Source organism: Prionailurus bengalensis, chromosome D3 (genome assembly GCF_016509475.1).
Source record: "Prionailurus bengalensis isolate Pbe53 chromosome D3, Fcat_Pben_1.1_paternal_pri, whole genome shotgun sequence".
NCBI classification, from domain to species: Eukaryota; Metazoa; Chordata; class Mammalia; order Carnivora; family Felidae; genus Prionailurus; species Prionailurus bengalensis.
In genome coordinates, this window is record NC_057356.1 from 5,989,047 (window position 1) to 6,013,012 (window position 23,966).

At 55.4% G+C, this 23,966-nt stretch overlaps 2 protein-coding genes across 3 annotated transcripts in view; one reads left to right on the forward strand and one right to left on the reverse strand.

The window, feature by feature from the left end:
- The window catches only part of CCDC92 (coiled-coil domain containing 92), a 29,719-nt gene extending 25,214 nt beyond the window's left edge, over positions 1–4,505 (forward strand). For both annotated transcript variants that reach the window (XM_043557382.1, XM_043557383.1), the window contains exons 3-4: positions 374–415; positions 3,091–4,505. In XM_043557382.1, the coding sequence (XP_043413317.1) occupies positions 374–415; positions 3,091–3,866 (818 nt within the window). In that variant the 3' untranslated portion in view covers positions 3,867–4,505. The remainder of the gene's footprint in view (positions 1–373; positions 416–3,090) is intronic.
- Positions 4,506–5,249: 744 nt separating this feature from the next.
- Positions 5,250–23,966, reverse strand: part of DNAH10 (dynein axonemal heavy chain 10) — a 147,412-nt gene continuing 128,695 nt past the window's right edge. Inside the window, exons 60-79 of the mRNA XM_043559162.1 lie at positions 23,199–23,416; positions 21,940–22,161; positions 21,542–21,689; positions 19,493–19,772; positions 18,595–18,824; positions 16,831–17,104; positions 15,413–15,517; positions 14,886–15,040; positions 14,251–14,405; positions 12,997–13,180; positions 12,233–12,433; positions 11,333–11,542; positions 11,055–11,150; positions 10,220–10,391; positions 9,618–9,749; positions 9,224–9,435; positions 8,965–9,132; positions 7,337–7,517; positions 6,192–6,337; positions 5,250–5,605 (exon numbers count right to left, since the gene is read on the reverse strand). Of these exons, the coding sequence (XP_043415097.1) occupies positions 5,459–5,605; positions 6,192–6,337; positions 7,337–7,517; positions 8,965–9,132; positions 9,224–9,435; positions 9,618–9,749; positions 10,220–10,391; positions 11,055–11,150; positions 11,333–11,542; positions 12,233–12,433; positions 12,997–13,180; positions 14,251–14,405; positions 14,886–15,040; positions 15,413–15,517; positions 16,831–17,104; positions 18,595–18,824; positions 19,493–19,772; positions 21,542–21,689; positions 21,940–22,161; positions 23,199–23,416 (3,636 nt within the window). The 3' untranslated portion in view covers positions 5,250–5,458. The remainder of the gene's footprint in view (positions 5,606–6,191; positions 6,338–7,336; positions 7,518–8,964; positions 9,133–9,223; positions 9,436–9,617; positions 9,750–10,219; positions 10,392–11,054; positions 11,151–11,332; positions 11,543–12,232; positions 12,434–12,996; positions 13,181–14,250; positions 14,406–14,885; positions 15,041–15,412; positions 15,518–16,830; positions 17,105–18,594; positions 18,825–19,492; positions 19,773–21,541; positions 21,690–21,939; positions 22,162–23,198; positions 23,417–23,966) is intronic.

Below are 23,966 nucleotides of genomic sequence, written 5' to 3' on the forward strand. Positions count from 1 at the left end.
TCTGCCTAATGGACAGGCAACCGACATAAAGCTGCAAAGCCATCTCTCGGCATACTGAGGGCTTAGAAGATTCAGATGCGGTGGTTGGAATGGACAGTGCAGTTTGGAACCGATCCCCGAAGCGTCGCGTACAGAGCAGGCTGCTTGCTCCTTGTGGCCCCTGGCGTGTGTTTTCGGGAAGGCGGGTTTCCTCTGAGCGCGAGAAAGGACAGTTTCTGCCTTCTCACGCCTGCCCCGATGCTGCCGAGCCCTGCTCTGTCTGGGCAGGACGCGCGGGGTGATCGTGGAGGTCGGTTCTGCATTTTCAGAGCCGATGAAGGCTTTGAGAGCTACTGTAACCATACGCAATTAACGCATATGCTTTCCTTTTTAGATTTAACATATGAGCTGACACTCAAAAGTGCGGACCAGACAGGTAAGGACGTCCTCCCTGAAAGTTAATGACAGTGTCACTTCCCGTTGTGGCACATGTTGGTGCCATTTGTTTGCACTACCTACACGTGGAGAAGAAAATACACTTGCTAGGAAGAGTTGCACAAGTGACCAGAGCTTTCTAGAAAAGACGGGAAGTAAGTTTGGACCCTGAGATGTTATGAGGGGCTGTCGGCGCAGTGAGAAGGGGGAGCGGTTTTATTTTCTTCATTTTCTTTCGATATTTGGAATGCCTGTTATAAGCTTTTCTTGATTTTCTGATTTTTCTCCAGTGAATATGTGTTCCTTCTATCATCAAGAAATACATGTAATTTAAAGAGAGACAGGAGAAGGAGCAGGGTCCCACCTCTTCTGTCCCTCGAGCCTCATACGGGACCTGACACAGAGCAGATGCTCCCTAAAAACTACTTGAATGAGCGACCAAATTATTGGATGGTCCCCAGAGGATCGTGAATGTCTTCCTCTAGACTGCAGTCCCCAGAATGCTTCCCCTCAACCAGAATCCTCCAAGACCCCCAAAGAGATCAGTCTGATGGCAGCTGGGGCAGAGAAGATAGAACTGGGGCCTCTGTGGCCAATGACAAACGCTCGCTCCCCAGAACAGAGTGGGGAAGTGTGCAGAATCCACACTTGAGTCAAGACACCTTTTTTTTTTTTGAGAGAGAGAGCATGAGTGTGGGAGTGGGGCAGAAGGAGAGAGAGAGAGAGAGAAAATTGCCACACTCAGCGCAGAGTGGGGCTCGATCCCACGACCCTGGGATCATGACCTGAGCCAAAATCAACAGTCAGACACTCTGGTCAGACCCTCAAGGGACTGAGCCAGCCAGGTGCCCCAAGATGCCTTTCTCTAGCCTTCACAATGGCAGTTATTATTCATGAGCACGCCCAAGCCCTTGAAACAGATGCAGGCCTTTCCGTGGATCTCAGTGCATCACCAAGGATTGACTTTTCCATTCATGACACTCAGGTTACAGTCTCCTAAGTATGCCTCTCAGGGACCAACATGTCCTTTTGTCGATGAGAGGAGGGGCCTGGGGACCGGAGCCCACCCTTTGGGCCTCACTGCAGAGGCAGGATGCTCCTCACCCCCTGAAGCCCTGGACCAGGATCTGGGCCTCTGAGGATTCCGGAGAATAGGATGTCCTGCACCCCTGCCATCCACATCACAGAAATCAGTGTCCTTGGCTTCCTGCCACCTCCTGGCCAGGCTAACCTGAAGAAACACAATTCTTGCCCTGAACCCTCTCTGCTTCCAGGAGGAGGGAGCTCCTATGCCCAGTCCCTCCTCCCCTGGCCCCTAGAGAGCTCCTCAAGGCTCTCGGGCCTAAGTCCCAAAGCCCACGCAGCCTCAGCAGCAGCCTGGGCTCAAGATGACAATGGGCCCAGGGATGCCTCCTTGTGGAGGCGGTGTGACAGCTCTCAGCTGGTCCTGGTTGGGGCATCTCCCCTCCCCAGGGCTGGAAATCCCTTCTTTACCTTAGTGGATGCAGAACTTGCTCAATCTGGGGACACGGGGTGCAGACACGGGCTCCTCCACTGGAGGTTCTGATTCCGAGGGTCAGGGAGGGGACCTGAGAATGTTTTAAAAATGCCACAGTGAGGGGCACCTGGCTGGCTCAGTCGGTAGCACAGGTGACTCTTGACCTCAGGGTTGAGTTCGAGCCCCACGCTGGGTGTAGAGCTTACTCAAAAATTAAAAAAAGAAAAAATGCAAAAACACAAGTGCCGCGGTGACTGAGCGCTCAGGCAGCTGGGGAGATTCTGCTGCAGGCGATGAACGGGACAGGCGCAGCTTCCACGGGGAAAGAAAGACGGGACGTGCGTGCGGAGGACGTGGTGGGGCAGAGCTTCCCGTGGGAGAGTGGAAATGGTCAGGACGGGAGGTGCTGCTCCCTGGGAACAGAGGTCACCGAGGAGCAGCTGTCTGGGGTCTCAGGGAGGCAGAGGCAGGCATTCGAAGGAGCGCCCAAAAAGTTGGGGCCACCCAACATCAGTCCGCAGCCCCGGATCCGCCTCCTCATGTGAGAGGTGCCCGCAGACGCCAGCTCCCACCCTGCACCGGCCCCGGGGTGTCCCTGAGCGGCTGGTTGTGGGCGCACGGTGAGGGGCCGGGGGGGCCGAGGAGAGCCGAGCGCAGGCACAGGGACACCTGCCCTCTGAGACACGATGAGAGAGGGGACCCGTGTGGCAGGAAGGGGCAGCCTCAGAGCTCTGTGCTTGGACACGGAGAGAGTCTACGTTTGGGTCTCACAATGGCACGCCGAACGGAGCGGGTGTTCGATAAATGCCACTCGAGCAGACAGCTGGATCTGCTCACAGTTTATTCCTGGGTACGTGCCGGGGTCCGAAACCCGGAGAATTGCCCGTTGTGACTTGGGCATTTTTGAGCTCTGGAGGCACGCTTTTGTGCAAGGAGCCGGAGAACTGAGAGCGGGAGGGAGCTCAGAGGCCACGTGATCCCCACGTGGGGTGGGGGCGGAGGGGGGCGGCGGGGAGGGCACGGAGATGGGGCAGGATGGAGCGTGGGAGCAATGTGCCCCCACCCCAGCCCCGCCTTCCACGCGGCCGCCCTGGGAGGTGAGGCCAGCCTAGACAGTCTCCGTGCCTCTGCTCCGGGAGGGGTGGGCGCTCAATCCTGTCCTCGGCTCATTCCTCTAGGAGATGGATCTTCCCGAAGCAGCGAACTAAAGAGAAGATGCGAGGAGCTGGAAGCCCAGCTGAAGCTCAAGGAGGACGAGAACAGCGAGCTGCTCCGGGAGCTGGAGCAGAAGGACGCCATGATCCTGGTGCTGGAGAGCACCGTCAGGGAGCGCGAGAGGAAGTACCTGGAGGAGCTGAAGCTGAAGAGCCACAAGCTGAACATGCTGTCGAGCGAGCTCGAGCAGCGCGCCGGGACCATCGCCTACCTGACCTCGCAGCTGCACGCCGCCAAGAGGAAGCTCATGAGCTCCGGCGGGACCTCGGACGGCAGCCCGTCCGGGAGCCCCGTGCTGGCCAGCTACAAGCCGGCCCCCCCCAAGGACAAGCTGCCCGAAACGCCCCGCCGCCGAATGAAAAAGAGCCTCTCGGCCCCCCTGCACCCGGAATTCGAAGAGGTTTACAGATTCGGGGCCGAGAGCCGGAAACTACTCTTGCGGGAGCCGGTGGACGCCATGCCCGACCCCACCCCGTTCCTGCTGGCCCGGGAATCGGCCGAGGTCCACCTCGTCAAGGAGAGGCCCCTGGTCATCCCCCCCATCGCCTCCGACCGCGGCTCGAGCGAGCCGCACAGCCCGGCCCGCGAGAAGCAGCACAAGGCTCACGTGGGGGTGGCCCACCGCATCCACCACGCCGCCCCGCCGCAGGCCCCGCCCGAGGTGGAGACGCTGGCGGTCGACCAGGTGAACGGAGGAAAGGCCGCGAGGAAGCACTCAGGGACGGACAGAACTGTGTGAAGCCTGCCCGGGCGACCCTTCCCCCCTGGCTGTCGATGCACTGTGATCACTACTAGGAAAACTCATCCACGCCTTTTTTTTTTTTTTTTCTCCAATTCCCCTGCATGCCAAATTTTTCAGACACGTCAACATTCTTATTCTCCTGCTCCTTTTGCCCTGGTACTGACACCAGAATACGATCATGTCCCTGCTGCAGAATACCTATTTACCGATCGCCGTGGCCAAACACCCGTGTGCCGAATCGCTCGCTTCTAATCCCACTCCGTGTAACTTCAATGCGCTCGTGGACAAAGCACAGGCCACAGGCTGCATCACTACTCGACGTTAATGAAATCAGATAGTCAACCCGCCTAACTATACAGCCGGAGCAACACGTGCCGACCGGCCTCGACCCTCTCGCTCCAGTTCCTGGGCGGCCCGTCCAGAGCAGCCCCTGCTCCCTCCCGGAGACCCCGTAACTTCCCACCAGGCCTCCCCCGGGGTGGCCCCGATAGCCGAGCAGCTGTATGTGTCTATCGCGGGAACGAAATAAGATGATGTTACTCCTCGTGTCACCACAACCTGAATGTGTGTTCATATTTTTTGGTTAGTTTTATCCAAAATGTTCAAGATCCCAACAAACTTTATTTTCTAAACCTGCCTCTTTCTGGTTTGTGTCTTTTATTAAACTACCTGAGGGAGGAGCTGGGGGGAGGCTGGGGGAGGAGACACAGCAGGCCCCCCAGTAATTACCGCGTTCTCGCCCCGTGTTTTTTTCCCCAGGGCTCCGGCCCCAGGGGCGGGGCAGCTCTGCTTCCGGGAAGAGGAGTCCCTGTCACCCAGCCCTGCCCAGGGCTGCCCCTGGGAACGTTCTGCCCGTGACCGGCCCCCGCCCCCTGCCCTGCCGGTGCTCCACCCTGCCCCTCCCTGGCGAAGTAAAGCTACTCGGCGCCTCCGGCGGGCCCGGCCGGGGCTCCGGGCTCGCCCCAGGGTGCGCAGAACGAAGGGACCCCCGGGGGCCGGTTCCGGCTGTTCTAGGTCTGCACCCACCCAACCCCACGCAGATCCGGCCAGGTCGCGGGTAGGAGCTCGTGCAGGAATTCAACACTGAGCTCAGGGCCCTCGCCCCCACCCCCACCTAGCAGGCCAGAGAGTTCAGGAAGGGGGAGGGGTGGCGGTGGGCGACTGTGGCCATCTCTGCTCTAGGCTGGCATCGTCAGCCCGGACCCCACACCCAGCAGGCCGCTCCTGCCAAAGAGAGGCGTCTGCTGAGACAGACCTGGATTGTCAATAGCACACCCTTGACATTTTCCATTAGAATTCTCACTCGTGCCAGTGGCGTGTGGGGCACTTCTGCCTAATCACACATTTCCTCTGAGAAGGGAAAGAAAACACATTTCAAAATGCTCTCCAGTATTTACTTTTCAAATACGCAGAATCCTTAAAAATCGCTTCAAAAAACAAAACTGTCAGCTCAATTTATATGGAAAGAGATTAAAACGGCTGGTTTCGAATGAAAGGAGTCTCAGCATCAGCCCAGCTCCAGCCTCTCGAGGCCCCACGGAGCCGACAGGGGACGGAGCTCACAAGTGCGGGTTCCTTCGCCCAAAAGGTTAATCGGAGTTCAGGGTGAGGCACACCCCCTGCAGCACCCAGTGAGATACGTGCTTTGTGGTGAAGAGATCGGCTTCAAACACCAGGCCAACTCCCATGGCATTCCTTCTCATGGAGGTGGTGTAGACCGGTGTCCGGAAGGTGTTCTGCAAAGGAGAGGCACGTGAGGCATCCCCCACGAGCGGCGGAGGAGCTCAAGCCCGGGAAGCAGGAAGCCCAGTCTAGGTGCTGAGAGTGCGGGCGCCTCCTGCTAGGCCTGGCCGAGGCTTCAAGGGGCTTTGCGGGGCCGCCCTCCGCTGACTGCCGATGGGGCTTCGTGTAGCTACGCTCATCAGACGGGCATCCGGGCCAGGCGAGCCAGGGGGTGCCTGCTGTCCACCTCAGACGTAAGTATTTTATGATTCAGGCAGTGCCCGCAGAAGGTCAAGGGAATGGAGGAATCTCTTCCTGAAGTTAATCTGGACCACAGCTCCGAACTTGAAGCCGTGCCCCACCACCCCGGGGGGAGTCTCTGCTTACACACATTTGCATGCGTGTGCCTTCCTGGAAGGTGGCTTCACGCTGTTGTCCTGTCTTGGGGCTTCCCCCCCCTCCCACAAAAGGCTAAGAACCTGTAAGGGTGCTTAAAGGGTAAGACTGAACTGCAATCCCCCCCCCCGCCCCCCCCAACCGTGCCCCCGGTGGGGGGCGGGGAGGGGAGGACGGAGCCAGGAACAGGCGTCAGCCTTCTACCTGTAGTTTGAGGCGATGGGCTTCGATGGGGATGATCTTCAGAATCGGCAGGTCGACCACCAGCACCTTTGGTTTGCTCTTGATAAGACATCCTCTTTCCACATCCCAATCAGCACCTTCGAGATACAGTCCTGAGACGAAGCATCCTGGATATCCCGGGAAGAGCCCAGGGTTTATGTGGAGGCACCAGCCACTCTGCTGTGCACACAATGGCCCTAGGTATGTCCACAGTGCACACACAGAGGCAACTCCCTCGCTCTCCTCCCCCAGACATAGCCCAGGCCTTTGTCCAAAAGACGTGGCCGTCATTTCTTCCCTTTTCAGAAGGACACCGTAGACGCCATGAGCCTCCCCTCCCCATGGCTTTGGCAAAGGAGACGAGGGAGAGTTGCCTCCCCCACCAGTCAGGCTTCAGGGCACACAGACCTAGACTGCTTGGGCCCCCGGGTTATAAAGACAGAAGCACCACAGCTTGGTGGTGGGCCAAGAGGGAGTGCGGAGAGGAAGTCAAAGCCTCACCGAGAAAATGGTGTCTGGGGAGCAGAACACGGCAGACACACACAGTGGCAGAGGAGAGGACAGTCACTTGCCCAGAGAGTTCCTCCGAGGCTTCGGTGACCATCCCTGAATCTCCACCGTGAACCCCATCTCTAAGCTCACTCAACAGGGCTTTTGTGGCTCACGGGTAAATGTCTTCCGACTATGGCGGCAGCACTGCCCTGGGGAACGGCAGCGTCAGTCACCAGTGTCACAAGGACTGACATTGTAATTTCATGGGTCGAACCTAGTCCAACCTGCCCTCTGGCTCCCATGCCCCCAGCCCCTCAAAGTTTCCAGGGAAGCCCTCGGGCCCTCCTTTCTCTGAACGATCTAATTCTGACCCAGGAGCCACTTCTGCAAACGAGAGGGCGAACGTGGTTCAGGTCCCTCCTGACATCAACCCCAGGTCTCGGTGTTGGAACTGGAAGAGAAACGCACGTATCGACCCCCAGAGAGATCGAGACACAGACCGTGCACACATACAGCCAATATTCGCAGCAGCCTTCCTTTCAAACCCGGCCTGGCCCATTTCCGCCCACACCATGCTTGTTCCTCTGAATGGGAGACGGCTCGGGGAGGGAGACCCGATAGGGAGCTGACCGTACCTTGTCCTGCCCGCTCGTTCACTTCATCTGCATCTTGGAACTTGGTCACTTGCGTGAACAGGGTGGAGCGGTCCAGCGGCCAGCCGTTCCTCCGGCAGGTGGCCTGCACCAGGGCCGTGAGGTAGGATTCCGGGATGTGCAGCCCCGAGAGCCACATCACGCCGGGCTCACTTTCAGTGACCTGGAAGGCAGGGGGCAAGGCGGCGGGAGACCGGGGCCGCCACCAAATCCCAGGGCCAGAGCTGACCAGAAGATCGGGTCAGGATAAAAGACACAGTTCACCTTCGAAGCAAAAAGACGGTGTCGGAACAACGGCAGCCTGTCTGGGAGAACAAGCTGAACCACCCGGTTCCAGAAGGAGCAGAGACTTAAAGAATAAAACCACGAGAGTACCAGGTCGGCTCTCCAGTGAACACTGTCATGATCTTGAGTTGGAAATGCAAAACCCAGAGGCCATAAAAGAACAGAGCGAGACATCTGACCAAATAAAAATGTAAAACTTTCTTCTGGAAGAAGTGCCATAGGCAAAAATCAAAAGATGCTGACAAGCTGGGGGGAAACACTTGCAACACCAGCAGACCAAGGGCCCATCTCCTGGATACACAAAGAGCTCTCAAACATCAGTTTAAGAAGATAGAGAACTTGATAAAAATGAAATCAAGACACGAAAAGACAATTCACAGAAAAAACATGAAACAGCTATATGTGTGTAAGATATGCTCAGCCTCACCATAACTCAAGAAACGCACACCTAAATATATGAGCGTTTACCTATCAGGAAAAAAAGATGCAAAATATTAAGAACACACATGGTGCAGCAAGGGGAGGAAATAATCGTGTTCACTCGCTGTGGTTTCCACTTCTCTAGAAGACAATGTGACAAGAGCTGTTAGAATGTAAAATGCACATTGGGGTGCCTGGGCGGCTCAGTCAATTAAACATCTGACTTCGGCTCAGGTCACGATCTCAAGGTTCGTGAGTTCGAGCCCCGCATCAGGCTCTGTGCTGACAGCTCAGAGCCTGGAGCCTGCTTCGGATTCTGTGTCTCCCTCTCTCTCTGCCCCTCCCCCACTCATGCGCGCGCGCGTGCGCACGCTCTCTCTCTCTCTCTCAAAAATAAACATTAAAAAAAATTAAAAAGAATGCAAAACGCACACACTGAGACCCAACACTTCCGCTGTAGGGACCTACCTGTGAAATATACTCATGTGCATCCAAAGTTACGTGCGCCAGAATGTTGTATTGGCAAAATAGAGGGGGGGGGAACCCCAAAGGGAACCACCCAAATGTCCAGCAGGCGAAAGGACATGGAATATCTGTAAAATGGAGTCCCCTTAAAAGAATAAGGTCGACCTAAATGCCCTTCGATGGACAGTGGCCAAGATGGACTCTGAGACGAACAAATCAAGTTGTGCATAATAGGCTTCAAAGTCTTAAAAACAAAAAGAAAAGGAAAAAAAAAAAAAGATACAGGTATGCTTGTAGAGTCAGGAGCCATTTCTCGAGCACCCAATCACCGCTAATAGAAGGTACCTCCGGGGCGCCGGAGAGGGGTTGGAGGTGGTTGGGGAGGGGGGTGGTCCAGGCTGAGCCTCGAACTGACGCACAGACTGTGGTCTCTCACTTACCCACGATGTGTACTGGCTGAACCGCCGCAGGAAGTAGGGCATCCAGTTTCCAAGGGACTTTAATGTGTCAGGGGCCAGCTTTCTCCAGATACTAGGGATTTGCCCGAGGAAGAGAGATCTGGCTACGTCATCTAACTCGTTGCTCATTCCAACTTCTCCGGCCAAGGCCTGTTCGCAGAATCAAGAGCGGTCAGGCAAGACTGTGGGAAAACCGGGTACCGCGTGTAGGCAGAGGTCTGCACACGAGGGGCGTGCTCACCCTCTGAAGTTCAGCCAGAGACCTGGACATCCGTGTGACGAGCTTGTTGAAGCGCTCCAGCTCCTGCAGAAGCACCACCGAGGTGGGGGAGAGTCCCACCCCGAGGTGCTTCCTGACCTGGTCCAAGTCAAAGATTCGGGGCATCTTGTTCTCTATGTCCTTGGCAACGTGGCCAATGTAATCATCTCGGCTGATGCCGCTGCTGGATTCCCCTAAAACCAGGACACGTTTTAGGGAGAGCAAGGCATCTGAGGGTTAGGACGGGGGCGTCCTGAGCCTTCTGGTTCTAGGAAAGGCATCGACGCTACAGAAACCACAAGGACCAATAGCCCTCTGGGCCAACAACGCCCTTCCACCGTAACCACGCTAGTTCGGTCCCCGCGGCCGACTTTACCTGTCTGAGGCTGCAGCTCCAGCAGGTGAGTCCACATGTCTCGAGCCGCCTGAGTGTAATATCCAATCTCGGCATTGGAATGAAGACCAAACACTTCGGGTGTGTTGGTCAGCGGGAGGGCCTCTATGGCTTCTATAATCGGGACGGAGAGGACACCGTCACACAGCCCTCAATTTCTGCGGCTGCGTGGCCTCAACATCCCCAGATACGCAAAACTAATTTCCACTGCGTAGTGGGTGGCGTGTTTTTAAATACAAATTCCATACTACCACGCCCCATCCGGCTCCGTGTTTATTTCTTATGACAAAAATGGCTCCGTGAGCTTCCTGGGGCCCACTCTGCCCTTCAGGCAGAATGTGGCGTATTTGTCATCACCCCAGGATGGGGAAATCTAAACTAACTCCATCAGCGCTGAGGCTACAAAGAACTTGCTGGGCCCCCTACAAAACATAACGGAGCACGCCCACCAGCCAAGGATCCCCCCAGGAGAGGGGTCAGAAGAGCCATCAAGCCAACCACAGAAAACAGAACAGCTGAGATGTACGGTCGGTCTCCCTTAGAAAAAACTTCTAACATATATTTTGATGCCTGAGAAATCTCACCAACAAATTTTTCCTTCTCATCACCGGCGGGGATTTTATAGTCCACCTCCTTATTCCGGAAGAAGTGGAATGGCTGGAAAGTGTCAAAAATGAAGTCTCCCAGGTACTCGTCCATGTAGATGGTCAGGATGCGCCGATCAAAGCTGTCGATGGCCCGTCCTCCATACATGACCTGAGTGACCGAGAGCAAGAGCTGGCCGGGAACCCAGGACCCACCTGAGACCTGATGTGCCCTCGGTGGGGGGACTCCTGCTGGCCGGGCTGCTGTGCAGCTCAAACCATGTTGATCACATGCCTTTGGCCCACTGTGCACAAGAGGCTTGTGCAACTTTGTGGGGTCCTGGAAGCCAGTGTGCCATTTGCAAAATCCCCAAAACGTAGTGAAGAGACAACAAAACAACAAAGAAGCCAGCCACCACTTTGGCCTTGGGAATTGGTGGTGCCCCTGCGTGAGCACACGCAGGCCACGGGGGAGGCATTCCCACACGGCCTGTCTAAAGTCATGGTCTCCAGGGTAGCCCTCCACGCCCACCGACCGGGAGCGAGGCTACGACGACATGCCTAAGGCATGGCGAGGAGGGGAACTGCCAACCCCCCCAGAGAACACGGCCCCCAGGATGATGAATCCAGAACCTCCATCTGGACGGAGCCCACTTAGGAGAAAGACGATCGGGTGATGAGCCGGCAGAATTCCACAGAGACCTTGCAGCTGACACGCAGCAGAAGCAACAGGGGAATCACCAAGGTCTCAGAGGTCACTGATAAGGGCACCAGGCCACAGCCCAGCTCCAGCCCTGGGAGGCAGTCCACGATGGGTCCCCCAAGACACTCCTACCTCTCCAATCAGGTACTTGAGGCTGCCCCACGGGATCCTAGGGTCATGTTGCTGGAAGGCTTTTGTTAAGTATGTGTTCAGAATCTCCATGCAGACCTTAAAAGACGAGGGACAGGCACGGTTGTGCTCCAGCCCACAGAGTCGCTCACGTTCTGACCCTCTCCTCAAGTGTGGGCAGGAACACTGCGGCCGTTCACAACTCAGAGAAGGGGTGGGGGCGACACAGGCCGGCAGAGGAGGAAGTTTCTTGGGAGAAGCAGCAGCCACTGCGTCCTAACCTGGAAGTCAGACTCATTGAAGTCATAGTACACGTTCCACCCAATCTTCCCGAACTTTCTCCTCTCCAGCACCACCGCGTGGAAGAACGCCAGCACGTAGACCAGGGACTTGAAAGCCGGGTGCGGACACTGCTCCAGCATGTCAGGAGAGATCTTGAAGTAAGTCGCTCTCATGTTGAGTTTCAGCCCGTTGGGTGGCTCCGTAACAACCTGTCAGAAGAGAAGACAAATCGTGACGGAAACCGCAGACCCACGAGTCCAGCTTTGAAGAGGGCGCAAAATGTAGACACCTGGGCTTTCCCTCCATCCCTGCGTGGCCATCTCTCCTGCTCCCCAGGCAGCAAAAGTCTCTTATAAGGACCCGGGCAAAGAAGATAAGGGACCAGATGTGGTTCTGACTCCCGCTCATCAGATGACCCAGAGAAGTGAAAGAAGCCCGTGGGAGCTTCAGATGCAAAACGGACGTCACCAAGTTTTCCCTCTATCTGCCCCAGGTGACAGATGACAAAATCTTGCCACACAAAACTTGTCTGGGGAGTAAGTTAAATGGGGCGTGTAAACCACTAGAGAAGTGCAGCTGAGGGCGGGCCTGTCATCGAAGAGAAAAAGAAGGTTTCATAAATGTGAAGTCCAGGAAAACGAACCTAGGTATTATTTTGGATACATGCGGAAGGAAGTGGTAAAGACAGGCCTGAGAGTCGTAACTGTCACGTGGTACGGGACAGTGCTTGTCTCTGAAGAGAGAGGGAAAGACGGAACTGGAAAGGGTGGCCGTGAAGGTCTGGCTGCGTTTTAGGTTTACTTCCAAGCACGCGCTCGCTCGCACGCACACACGGACGGCAGAATGGTAGCGATCTGAGGAACAGGGCTGTGGGGACGGGTGTTTGTCCTGAACCAAACCTTCAAAGACTTCTGCAGAATCCCAATGGGGAAGCCCCTGGTGGGGTCTGTGGTGAGCCACAGGCGGAAGTCTGGGTGGGGTTTGCTGATCCTCTCCAGGGACTTCTCCAGATCTTTCAGCCAGCGGACCAGGAGATGACAGTTCTGCAGCATCAGCCACTGCCCGCGGGCCACCGCCGTCTCCAGCAGCTGTAGGGCCAGCTGCACCGACGGAGAGAGAGAGGGGAGGAGTTGGTGTCCCAAAGCCACACTGAGCCCGTGCTCTCCCAGAAACCTGCTCCGAGCCCCCAGGAGGGCCCACTCCAGGAGAGGCCACAAAGAAGCCGGTGACCCAGGAGCTACGGGGGCTGCCCTCAAAGAACCCATCTCTGAGGATCCCTCAGGGCCGCCTGAGCCACACGGCCGGGTCCCGACCTGGAAGATGAGCCAGCACGTTGCACCTGCCGGCCCCCCTCAGCCCCCAGAGCTCCAGGTTCTCGGAGGCCGGCACGCTGACCGCCTCTGCGGCCAGGCCGCGGGGGCAGTGACCACCCTGACCCAAAACAGGGATGTCCGGAGACTGGAATAGAGGACGACTACGTGTGAAGGGACTCTGGAAGCAACAGAGCAGCACAGCGGCCAGCAAGGCCGGGTGGTGACAGCATGCCCGCTCCAGGACCACACCACTGCCCGCCTGCCGCTCAGGGGACGGGAACTGCGCCCAGCTCACTCACCCCGGGGACCTCGCCCAAATTTAGAGCTTATTCCTTCCAACAACTAATTACCTTTTCTTGACCTTGACCCATGGCGAGGAATTTGAGGCGGTTTCCTCCAAAACCGCTGCGCTCGGCTAATTTCATAAGGTCACCGGCAGGGTCAGAGCCGGGACTGAGGATGAACACGATGGGCGAGGTCGGAGTGCTCTGCTCAAAGATGGCCTCGAAGCTGATCATCGGGGGCTGCACGTACCTGGCAGAGGGAACAAAGCGGGGACTCTCGCAGAGGACAGCCACGGCGTGCTCGCCTCGCCGCCTCCAGAACCTTCTGGTTGTTCTTCGGGTACAGCTCCCACCGGGTTACAGTCCATGTTGACGCACATGTCACACAAGAGGGTGAACCCCTGGGCGACGCGGGCCCTGCTGTGTCCCCCTAGCACAGCCAGGCACATCCATGGGGGCGCCACCTGACGGGGGGGCCTTCCAGGCGGACGTCCCCTCGGCACAGGACCCAGAGGCTCCACGCCGACAACGCCACAGGCGTGTCCTGAATGGCCCACTTCTCAAGATTTGAAAATTAGTTACCAACACATCAGGCCTGGGAGACTTCGTGTAGGAATCCAAATTTCTAGCTTCTTTCAAAGAGTCAGAGGATCCAGCCACTCTGGACCCCCCTTGTCAGCTGGTGTCGGTCCAGCTAAGGGGCAGCTGCCCCTGTGAACCAGGACTTGACCTCTCCGAGCTGCCACAGTCCCCACCCAGCCTGGCACACTCATTTCCATCATCTGCCGGCCATGAAGGCACGTTTGGGTTTGCAGCCCCAAATTATACGACTGACTTCGGTTCTGGAGCTGTGCCGTCCAGTATGGAAGCCGGTAGGCACGTGTGGCTATTGGGCACTTCAAGTGTGGCCGGTCCAAACTGAGAGGTGCTGTAAGCGTAAATTCACACAAGATTTTGAAGACTTAATACCAAAAACAAACCCCCCCCAAAAAAATCACGTAAAATATCTTGATAATATTCGTATTAATTACATGTCAAATAATAATATTTTAACATATCAGGTCAAATAAAATGGTATTAAAATTACCTTTATCTGTTCCTTTTTGAATGCGGCTCCTAGAAAACTCCACGCGTGTGCCTCACCTGGTATTTCTCCTGAACGGAGCGGTACGAGGGTGACCACAGAAGAGCGCTCAATGACAGGGCGGTGGCAGTTCCCTCGGAGGCCGGCCCATCGCTGCTGTCTGTGAGTTCAGGCTGGGGGAGGGGCGCGGGGGAGGACCCCACAGGAGGGCCGAGCAAACACAACAACGCACTTACTTCTCTCCCATGGTTAGAGTCACATAGTCGGTCACCGCCCGGTACACCCGATCCACGCGGAAGCAGCGCAAAATAAGCAACTTCTGGAAAGGGGTGATGCTGCTATCGTAACCCAAGGGGAATGGAAACTGCTCGAGGGAGTCCAGGTCGTACCACTGGGGAAAGCAAAAGACACGGGTGGTGGCGTCAAAGCAGAAGCGCTAGAGCCTCCATTTTTCTGTGAAGGTCCCAAAAGCCACTGTAAAGGAATGAAATCTTTAGAAGCATGCACCTCCGGTCACTTCTAGACAGCTCTGTCATTTTCTACCTCCTGCTCCAAAACTAAGAACTTCAGGAAGGGAGGGACTGAATCGTTTTCACTGTTGAGTCCTTAGTGCCCGTCAAGGATTGTGCTCCACGGTAGGTGCCTATTTCTCAGATGGGCGGACGGACAGAAGGACAGTTGGATGGTTCTCCCGCAACGCTAGCTGAACTAGATAAAGGAGAATTCAATCAAGCGCCATGGAGGGTGAGAACGACACTCTGAGTGAGTCCCACAAAGGAGTCTCTTCTTGCTCACAAAGAGGCTATGGTTTGGGTCTCAAGATGACTGATTCGCAGGGAAGGGAAGGAGGAGAGACAGAACGTGATCTCACCTCCTGCCAGACAGCGGGATGTTTCTCAACATCATCGGGAAGATTCCCAAAGGAGTCCGAGAACATTTCTGATAAAAGCATGATATCTTCCCATCCCTGGTCTGACAGCCAAGCACAGGGCTTTTTCCGGTGGCTTTTCTCCAGGGAAATGTTTCCTGATCACGACAGAAGAAGAGAAGTAAGCGGCTGGCAGTAACATGCCGGGAAGAGTGAGCAGCTCAGTGCTTTCACTCCTCCCGCTCGCTCCAGGGAAGAATCCTCGTCTCCAGCGGGGACTGGACAAGGCAGGAGGTGAGCTTGGCTTGCCTCCCCTCGGCCCGGGACCCCAGCCGGGCAGCTCAGCGTGACCGCCGGCCTCAAGGCAGCCTTCTGAGGCTGGAATATTTAGGAAAGCGGGGCTGTTGGAAGCCAAGTTCCAAGGAGAGTTTTTGTTATTATTGTGGTTTGTGTTAATGAACTTAGATGTGTGCGTGGGCAATGTGGGCCAAGGGAGTTGGGAAGAATGAAAAAGGGGACACATTTGTCACCTTTTAAGAAGAAGTCTAATTCTTCCTGTGGGACTCTGCCTTCCGCTTGCTCTATCTTGATCGTCATATTGAAAGAGAAGAGTAACTTGTGCCTCTCAAACAGCCCTGGAGGGAAACATCAGAGGGTACAGATAAAGCCAATTTGCTTTAAAAAAAGGAGTTTGTTATGCACACCAGCCTCGAATGTAAGAGAGATGAAATGAAACAAGGGAGCAGCGCACCTGCATCTGGCCCTCTCTGCTCTGTGTGTCCACGGCCGTGCGAGCGTAGACGCTACGGGCTCAGCTCGCAGGTGGTGCCCAAGGGCCAGCTGCGATGGCGCTTGCTCCTGCGCGTGCGCAACGGCCCTATCTACGGCGGCACCTGCCACGCCGGCCCAGGAAGCGCAGGGCAACGGGGGGACCGTGTGATAGAAGTCCAGAGCCACCTTCTCGATGGAAAACTGGCCGTTCGCCTAACTCTAAGTGCAAGTTCTTGTCTGTTACAGTCTAGAAGAGGTGTTAGCAAGCTTCCTACAAAAGGCTAGGTAGGAAGTATTTTTGACTTTTCAGGCTAGACGGTCTGTGTAGTAACGATTCATCTGCCATTACAGCAGGAAGGGGTCCCAGACCGTATAGGCGTAAGTGGGCACAGCCGTGTTCCAACAGCACATTATTCACAAAAGCGGGCAGTGAGCCAGATCTGGCCTGCTGGTCACGGTTTGCCAGCCCTCCGCTGCGGAGCAAGCACATCCCATCCACAGATTCTTTACTATTGGTAGGGGGATGCTAAATATTAAAGTTCTTCTTTGTAAAAACAGAAGAAATGTGTTCTTGGGGAAGGGACTTGAATTCTACTCTTCTGTGTGCTGCAGGTGTTGGCCACTTAAACAAGCCCTGGAGGAACGACAGTCCTCAACCTTTTTCCTGCCCAGCTGCTATGGGCTGAATTGTGCATCGCCCCCTCCCCCCCCCCCCCCCCCCCCGCCAAATCCACATGTTGAAGTTCTAACCCCAGTGCCTTGGAATGTGACCATATTTGGAGACGGAGCCTTTAAAGAGGTGCAGTCAGGGGCGCCTGGGTGGCTCAAGCTGTTGAGCATCGGACTTCAGCTCAGGTCATGATCTCACAGTCCATGAGTTCAAGCCCCACATCAGGCTCTGTGCTGACAGCTCAGAGCCTGGACCCTGCTTCGGATTCTGTGTCTCCCTCTCTCTCTACCCCTCCCCCGTTTGCATTCTCTCTCTCTCTCAAAAATGAAATTAAAAAAAAAAAACATAAAAAATTTAAAAAAATAAAGAGGTGCAGTTAAGTGGAGGCCGTGAGGATGGGGTCCCATCCAACCTGACTCACGTCCTCAGCAGAAGGGATCTGGACACACAGACGTCAGAGGTGCACACACAGAGCGCATTTGTCCTAATCAGTGCAGAGGTGCTCACCTGTGCACCCGTAGTTATAGATGTTGAAGGTCAGTGTGTCCATAATGTTCTTTAGTCGCTTCATGAGAATGGAATCGGGCAGCGACTTCTTAAGTGACAAGCCAAAAACGTCCAGGAAGGCGATGAGGGAGTACTGGTACATGGCGTTCACGAGGGCCATCTCGGACAGCACGAAGAACAGGATGGCCCCCCTCCTGGCGGCCGGCCGGTAGCCGTCCCGCAGCCTGTCGATGTCCAAGGCCGTCTTCTCTGCCAGCTTGAGCTTCTCCGACACCTAAAGAAAAGATGAGCGTCGCCATGGAAACAGGGAGACGGACACCCACAACCAGGATGACTTATGAAATGGGCAAGAAAGCAAGGGATGCACGGGGCGCCTGGGTGGCTCCATCGGTTGAGAGTCCAACTGCTGATTTCGGCTCAGGCCATGATCTCACAGTTAGTGAGTTCGAGCCCTGCATTGGGCTCTGCACTGACAATGCGGAGCCTGCTTGGGATCTTCTCTCTCCCCCTCTCTCTCTGCCCCTCCCCTGCTCTCTCTCTCTCTCTCTCTCTCTCTCTCAAAATAAATAAATAAAACTTAAGAAAAGCGTAAGGGATGCTGAGAGCAGGGTGGGGGGGTGGGCAGCAAGAAAAGCCACGCAGCACCCACAGGGGTTTGAAAAGCACCTGCCTGGACGTCTGTGGCTGGATGCCCCCGCACCTGTGCCCTCTTCCTCTTCTTTTTGTTTTTAAATTTTTGAGAGAGAGACAACAAGTGGGGGAGGGGCAGAGAGAGGCGGGGGCAGGGGATCGGAGGCAGGCTCTGAGCTGTCAGCAAAGAGCCTGACACGGGGCTCGAACTCACGAACCACAAGATCATGACCTGAGCCGAAGTCGGACGCTCAACCGACTGAGCCGCCCAGGCGCCCCGTGCCCTGTTCTTCTAATAACAGTACTGACTTGAACTTGGAGACTCCAACATCCCCCTTTCATTCCAAACGTGGCGTCCACCCCAACGCCAGGAGAGGAGCATATAACCCAGACCCAAGCAGTCCACATACCACAAACCAGGCTGTGGGACCGGTTTAGGGTGGGGACGTGACTTAAATGGCTCTGGGGAACCTTCATGATAGGGACAGGTAAAGATTCCCACTCTTCCCTTTGGACCCGAACCTGAGGGGGCGTGAGGCCACACCCACCTTGTAACCATGAGGGGGGATTGGCCCATGGGGAGGCAGAGAATGAAGCCAACCCAACAAAAGGCCCAGCCCAGAAATGGAGAGAAACTGAGTCCTAATGATATGTTTGGAGTCCTGGATCCAGGCCTGCCTGAAGCCATCCCTGGGCTTTGTTTTCTAAGCTAATAAATTGACTTAGGCCAAGTAGGGCTGGGTTTTCTATCACTGTCGACTGAAAGAGGCTGGCCTGATGCACAAGGGTCCCTGGGAACACGTCTAGGGCTCCCCTCCCCTTTGCACACCCCAGCAGAGGTGGCCTGTTCTCATCACGCAAATCCTCAGGTGACTAGGAGCCCAAATCTGACGACAGCACAGGTGGAGACCCCCCTCCCCCCCTCCCCCCCCCCCCCCCCCCCCCCCCCCCCCCCCCCCCCCCCCCCCCCCCGCCTCAGCTTCTAAGACCCGGGAATGAGGCCCTGAGATCATGCAATCCAATTTTCTCCTTTGGAGACATTTTTCCTTTTCTCCTCTCTCCTCTGGCGCTCCCAAAGGCACGTCCGGGACCACACCCGCCCCCGGCTCAGTGCATTTGCCGTGCGGTTCGCACCTCCATGGCTTTGGATTTCGTCTCCTCCAGGGTCTGCACCAGCTCCACGTTGTCCAGCATGTTCCCCGTGGAGGTCGCCAGTTCCCGAAGGAGGGAGTCTTCCAGATCCTTCAGCAGGTTCTTGTTCTCACTCGTCTCCTGGATGAGATGCTCCCGCTGCTCCTCCAGCTCGCGCCTCTCGTAAGCCACCAGCACGCTCAGCAGCTGGTCCTCGAGCCCCTTCAGTGTGACTGGGGAGCGAAGGGGGGCCGTCACTGCGGGGCACCCCGTCTCCTCGCCTGCTGCGCGCTTGCGCCCGGGACAGGCTGGGGCTGCGTCTGAGCCAGCCCTTTGGGAACTCGAGGACTCGGCCCTGCCGTCACCCTAAAGCCACGGGTCAAAACCGTCAAAACAACACGGAGACGCTGCCCACCCTGCGGAGGACAAGAGTGTGTGGGGGGGGTCCCAAAATAAATACTGGGGGGCCAGAGTGGAAAGCACACCCAACGTAATTAACCGATTTACGCAGGTGCAGGCCAACCCGAGAAAACGGGAGAAACGGCACTCGGTCCCTGACAGAACTCAGCCAAGAGGAAGGGCAGAAATCCAAAATCATGCCGCGTACTTCAGTGCACCGCACGGAGTAACTTCCGGCCCCAGCACAAAAGGGTCTCGCCCCACTCCGGGGGTGGGTACCTGGGCCCGTGGTCCAGACTCGGCACGCCCCAAGACACGTACCCCGCTGCCTTCCTAGGGGCGCCCAAACCTTCATCGCCAAGAACCGACCAGTTGCGATCTGGCTAGGAGCGAATGACCTGGGGTCACCTGACGAAACGGCGTCCCCTGAAAGCTCTGGTCCCCAGTTGTGGTCTCCGTGGTAACCACCCTAATTCGCCACTGAGGTTCTGTACATCCTTACCGGTGTAGTTGATGACCATGGCTTTCCCAAACACAGACGGGCTGTATCTGGGATTGGCCAGCTTGGTGTTTAGGTACAGTCTGAAATTTGAGTCGTAATCCACCTCCTTATCCCCCAGGATGATAAACTGCCGTCCTTGGGAGACTCTGATATTCTTTTCTAAGACGTTATCGATCACCGGATCGATGTACTCGTCCACGTCGTGGAACAGGAAAGGGGTCCCATACTTTATGGCCATCTCCAGCTGCTTGAGGAAGTCGGGGTCATTGAAGGAAGCAACCTGCAAGACGGAGGTAGGCACTGAGAGTTGTGCCCTCGGCAACTGTGCAGGGAGAGCGCCTTGCCCTTCGGAGGGGGGAGGGGACATGCCGGTGCCTGGGGGGTGGAGGGAACCAGAGGGGAGAAAGAACGGGAGAGAAGCAAAGCGTGAGACCCGCAGAAGCCAGAAACCCCTTAGGTTCAGGCTCTGAGCAGCCCAAAGTGATCGCGAGAGATTCTCCTTCCGTCTCACAGAAGAAGAGTCGGCAGAAATCTTTCTTTCACTCGCCTCTTTGCTTCACCTCCCTCCAACCTCATGAGGGCTTTGCTAGCTCTTTCCTCAAAACGTCTGGGAAAACTCCTCCTCTCTTCTAGCCCCCGGGGCCTCCCTCTCCTTTTCCCTTCACCTGCTTTCATTATGTTCACTAACTTGGCCTCCCCCCCTCCCCTAAGCTGGAATCCCCCCCCCCTTTAAGTGGGAGCATGGTGGCAGGGGTGGGGCTGGGGGCTACGTGGGGCTGGTTCAGGACCCCGGCAGGCTGAGGGAGGAAGAGGAAACTCAAGAAGCATCTCCTCATTAATATTTATCTCGGGGGCACCTGGGTGGCTCAGTCGGTTAAGCATCCAACTTCGGCTCAGGTCATTTTCAAGCTCAGGTCAGATTCGTGGGTTCGAGCCCCACATCAAGCTCTGTGCCGACAGCTCAGAGTCTGGAGCCTGCTTCAGATTCTGTGTGTGTCTCTCTCTCTGCCCCTGCCCAGCTCACACTCTGTCTCTCTCTCTCAAAAATAAACATTAAATAATAATAATAATAATAATAATAATAATAATTGTCTCACCATAGCTATGTGTGTATCTTAGAGGCAGACACTCCCCCCAACAGCCTGTACATACTTGGGAGCAAGGACCAGGAAAAAAAAATAAGGAAAAAGTAATTTCAATTTCAGCAATTTCACCCAGGGCAACTGAACACATATGCCCACCAAAAAAAAAAAGAAAAAGAAAACTTGCACACGAATGTTCACAGCAGCATTATTCATGCTAGTCAAAAAGCAGAAACAATCCAGATGTCCATCTATGGATTAAATGGATGGTCAGACGTGGTCTGTCCAGGCAACGGAGTATTATCCATCAATAAAAACTAAGGAAGCACGGACACCTGCTTGAAAACATGATACTGAGGGAAAGAAACTAGACACAAAAGTCCACATGTATGATCCCATTGATATGAAATGTCTACAAGAGGCAAATCTATAAAAGACATCCGTGGTGGCCAGGGGGTGGGGGGTGGGGGTGGGGGGCGGAGGGAGCGTGTGGGTAGGTGGCTATAGCATGCAACATTGCTTTTGGGGGGTAGTGGTAAAAACAGATTCTGGTGTTTGTTGTAGAACTCTGTAGGTAATATACAAAAAAAACCACCGAACTGTATGCTTCAAAGGGTGAATTTTACAGTATGTGAATTATATCTCAATCAAAAGATACTGAGATATTGTTCCTTCCAGAATTAAAAAAAAAAAATGAGCATCTAAGCCCTGGATGGGTAGGGTGCACCTTCCAGCTCCTGGCAGCTGAAAGACGTGCCCAGGTAAGCGAGCAGAGCCCCAGGCAGGTCGTGCAGCCCTCAGAGACGGGACGGGGTGGGCGGGCAGGGAGGCGACTGGCTCGGCTAGGGCTTCAGGATGGTGACGCCTCAGCTCAGCATTGCTGGGGGCCCCGGGGCTGTCACGGTAGAGATGGCGGGAGAGAACAGGCAGGGAGGGCAGGGGTCACCCGGGGAGGGGCCGGCCGTACCCGCAGGTTATTTTTCTCCTCTTTTCTCTTTATCCAGTTGAGGGCCTGCTGCTGGGGGTCGATGCAGAGGGGGAACCGGCTGGCCCGGGTGGTAAGGATGCCATTCTGAACCGAGAGCTCATCGGGGGGCAGTCCCTGGGAGCCCCACCTGGAAGGAACAGTGACAGGGAAATGTATTTTTCTTGTGCAAGTTGTAACCAAGTGCTGACGGTGGTAGGACTGGCCTTCCAGGACAATCTACCAACCCACAGGCTGCTCAACGCTCCTCAGGGTCCAGGAAGCCGGATCTTCTGTGCAGTCAAGTCAGCTGCACCCCTTGCTGTGTCCTGCCGGGGTGACACCCACGTGGACCCCCACCCCAAGGCACCCTCGTCCTCCGGGCTCCGGGTCACACACACCTGCTGATCTCAACATCGTCCGTGAGCAGGTTTTCTAACCGGAAGGGCTGGCTCAGGGGAATCTCCCGCTCCAGGATGTCATTCTGCCAAACTTGGTTGACCATCTGGTCACGGAACTCCCACGTGAACGCGCCCTCGTAGCTCAGGAAAGCCGAGCAAAGCAGGCAGTCCCCCAGCAGCTTCACCCGCCGGTGCATCAGCTCGTCCAGGTCATTCAGCCACCTGGCACAGGAGACAGGGGCTGCGGTAAGCCGTTATCTTCCGGCACAATCAGAAGGAACATTCTAGAAGAACCACCTTGAGCCGCCGCTAATGGGGCGAGCCAGAAGGAAACGTCGTTGGAGATATTCTCTCCTTTTAGAAACAAAGACTGCCAGGTCATTTTGCCACACCCCACCCTGGTGAGCCCAGCGTTTTGGAAGACTTTGTTTAATTGCAGGGTTCAGCAGAACCCAGCATCTAATTGGGGGGCTGGACAAGTATTTGCGGGATGCATCTGGTCTCCAAGCTATTTATTAAGTAGTAATCACGTTGTTTCCGAACGCTTTGATCAATAACTTACAGACACACCCAGCAGAACTCATGAGCTCTGGTCCTGCTTGGTGACAAAATTCTACCCGAGATAAAAGGAAGTAGATGTTTCACCTGGCCTCTTCTGGCAAATGGCCAAAGTCTTCGAGGTTTTAGAAATACTGAAAATGGTTTGTTTCCTACAAGCAGACAGTATTTTCTAGTGTTTTCCATACCCCTTTTATGGTGTTGGAATGGAAACTACCAGCGGACCAGCTCTGGCCACATGGCCTTGCCCCTAGGCATCAAACAGTCCCACCTGCTTAAAACTGAAGCTCAGGACTGAGCCAGACACAAGAGCCCTTGGAAGAGATTCGTCCAGCAACAGAGGCGGACTCCTCGTCCAGACCCCCCCAGGAGGCGCTCACTAGGTGCCTTAGTTAAAGGTCACTAAGAAGTAAACGTTTCTAGGACAGAGGGCGCCTTGCCAGAGGCCACTGGTGCCTCCCTGTCTCCACAGCTGCGCTGCCTCCTTAACCCTTCATAATTACTTAATAAACCACAGAATGCGCAAAATGGCATCAGCCACCCTAAACACGGTAACAGTAACATCGGAACTTTCCCACGCGGTGTTCAGATAAAAACCCAGCGCGGGGTGAAGACTACATGGCGAGACGGTCCATCGGCGACGTTCGCTCACGGACCACAGAGTCTCAGAGCTCTTAGCGCACAGCGCGTCGGCCGCTGACCTGATGTTCTCAGACCCCAGCCCCGAGATGAGCTTGTCAGCAGCGATCAGCCGTCTCTCCATGATCTCGGCTTCTTCCTGCAGCTTTTGCTTTTCCAGAATGGCTGCCTCGTATTTGGCCCCCAGAGCCTCCAGTTCTCTCTGGATCGCTGCCAACTCATTCTGGATCTTTTCTAGTTCACGTTTAGTGAGGTAAAAGTTCCGCTCCAGCCTGGCCACCTGTGGGAAGACGGTTCACAGAACGGTGGGGAAAGGGACCGGAGTGAGGCAGGGACGAAGGAGTCTCACCCCTGGGCTTACGTCCACACCGCGTTTCTAATGCCGTTCATACTCTTTGGGGCCGTCATACGTCCTGCAGAGGTACCTGGCTTCTTAGTCACCTCTTCGACAGTTTGCTGCAAAAGCTCTAATCCCATTGGAAAAACAGGTCTTCATCCAAGTTAGCAGATGCTTAATTTCCCAGTGTACTGAGATCACAGTAAAATGACACTGTGGTTCTAAGTCAAAAACTCAAAAGAACGCGTGAAAACAATACTGATCTTATGCCCAGTTCTAAGTTTTCTAAGCAATACGATTCTGAGTTATAAAGCAACGTCAAAATAGGTCTCTGGGTGCCCGGTGGCTCAGTCAGTTGAGCATCCAACTTCGGCTCAGGTCATGATCTCACGGTTTGTGAGTTCAAGCCCCATGTCGGGCTCTGTGCTGACGGCTCAGAGCCTGGAGCCTGTTTCGGACTCTGTGTCTCCCTCTCTCCCTGCCCCTCCCCCAC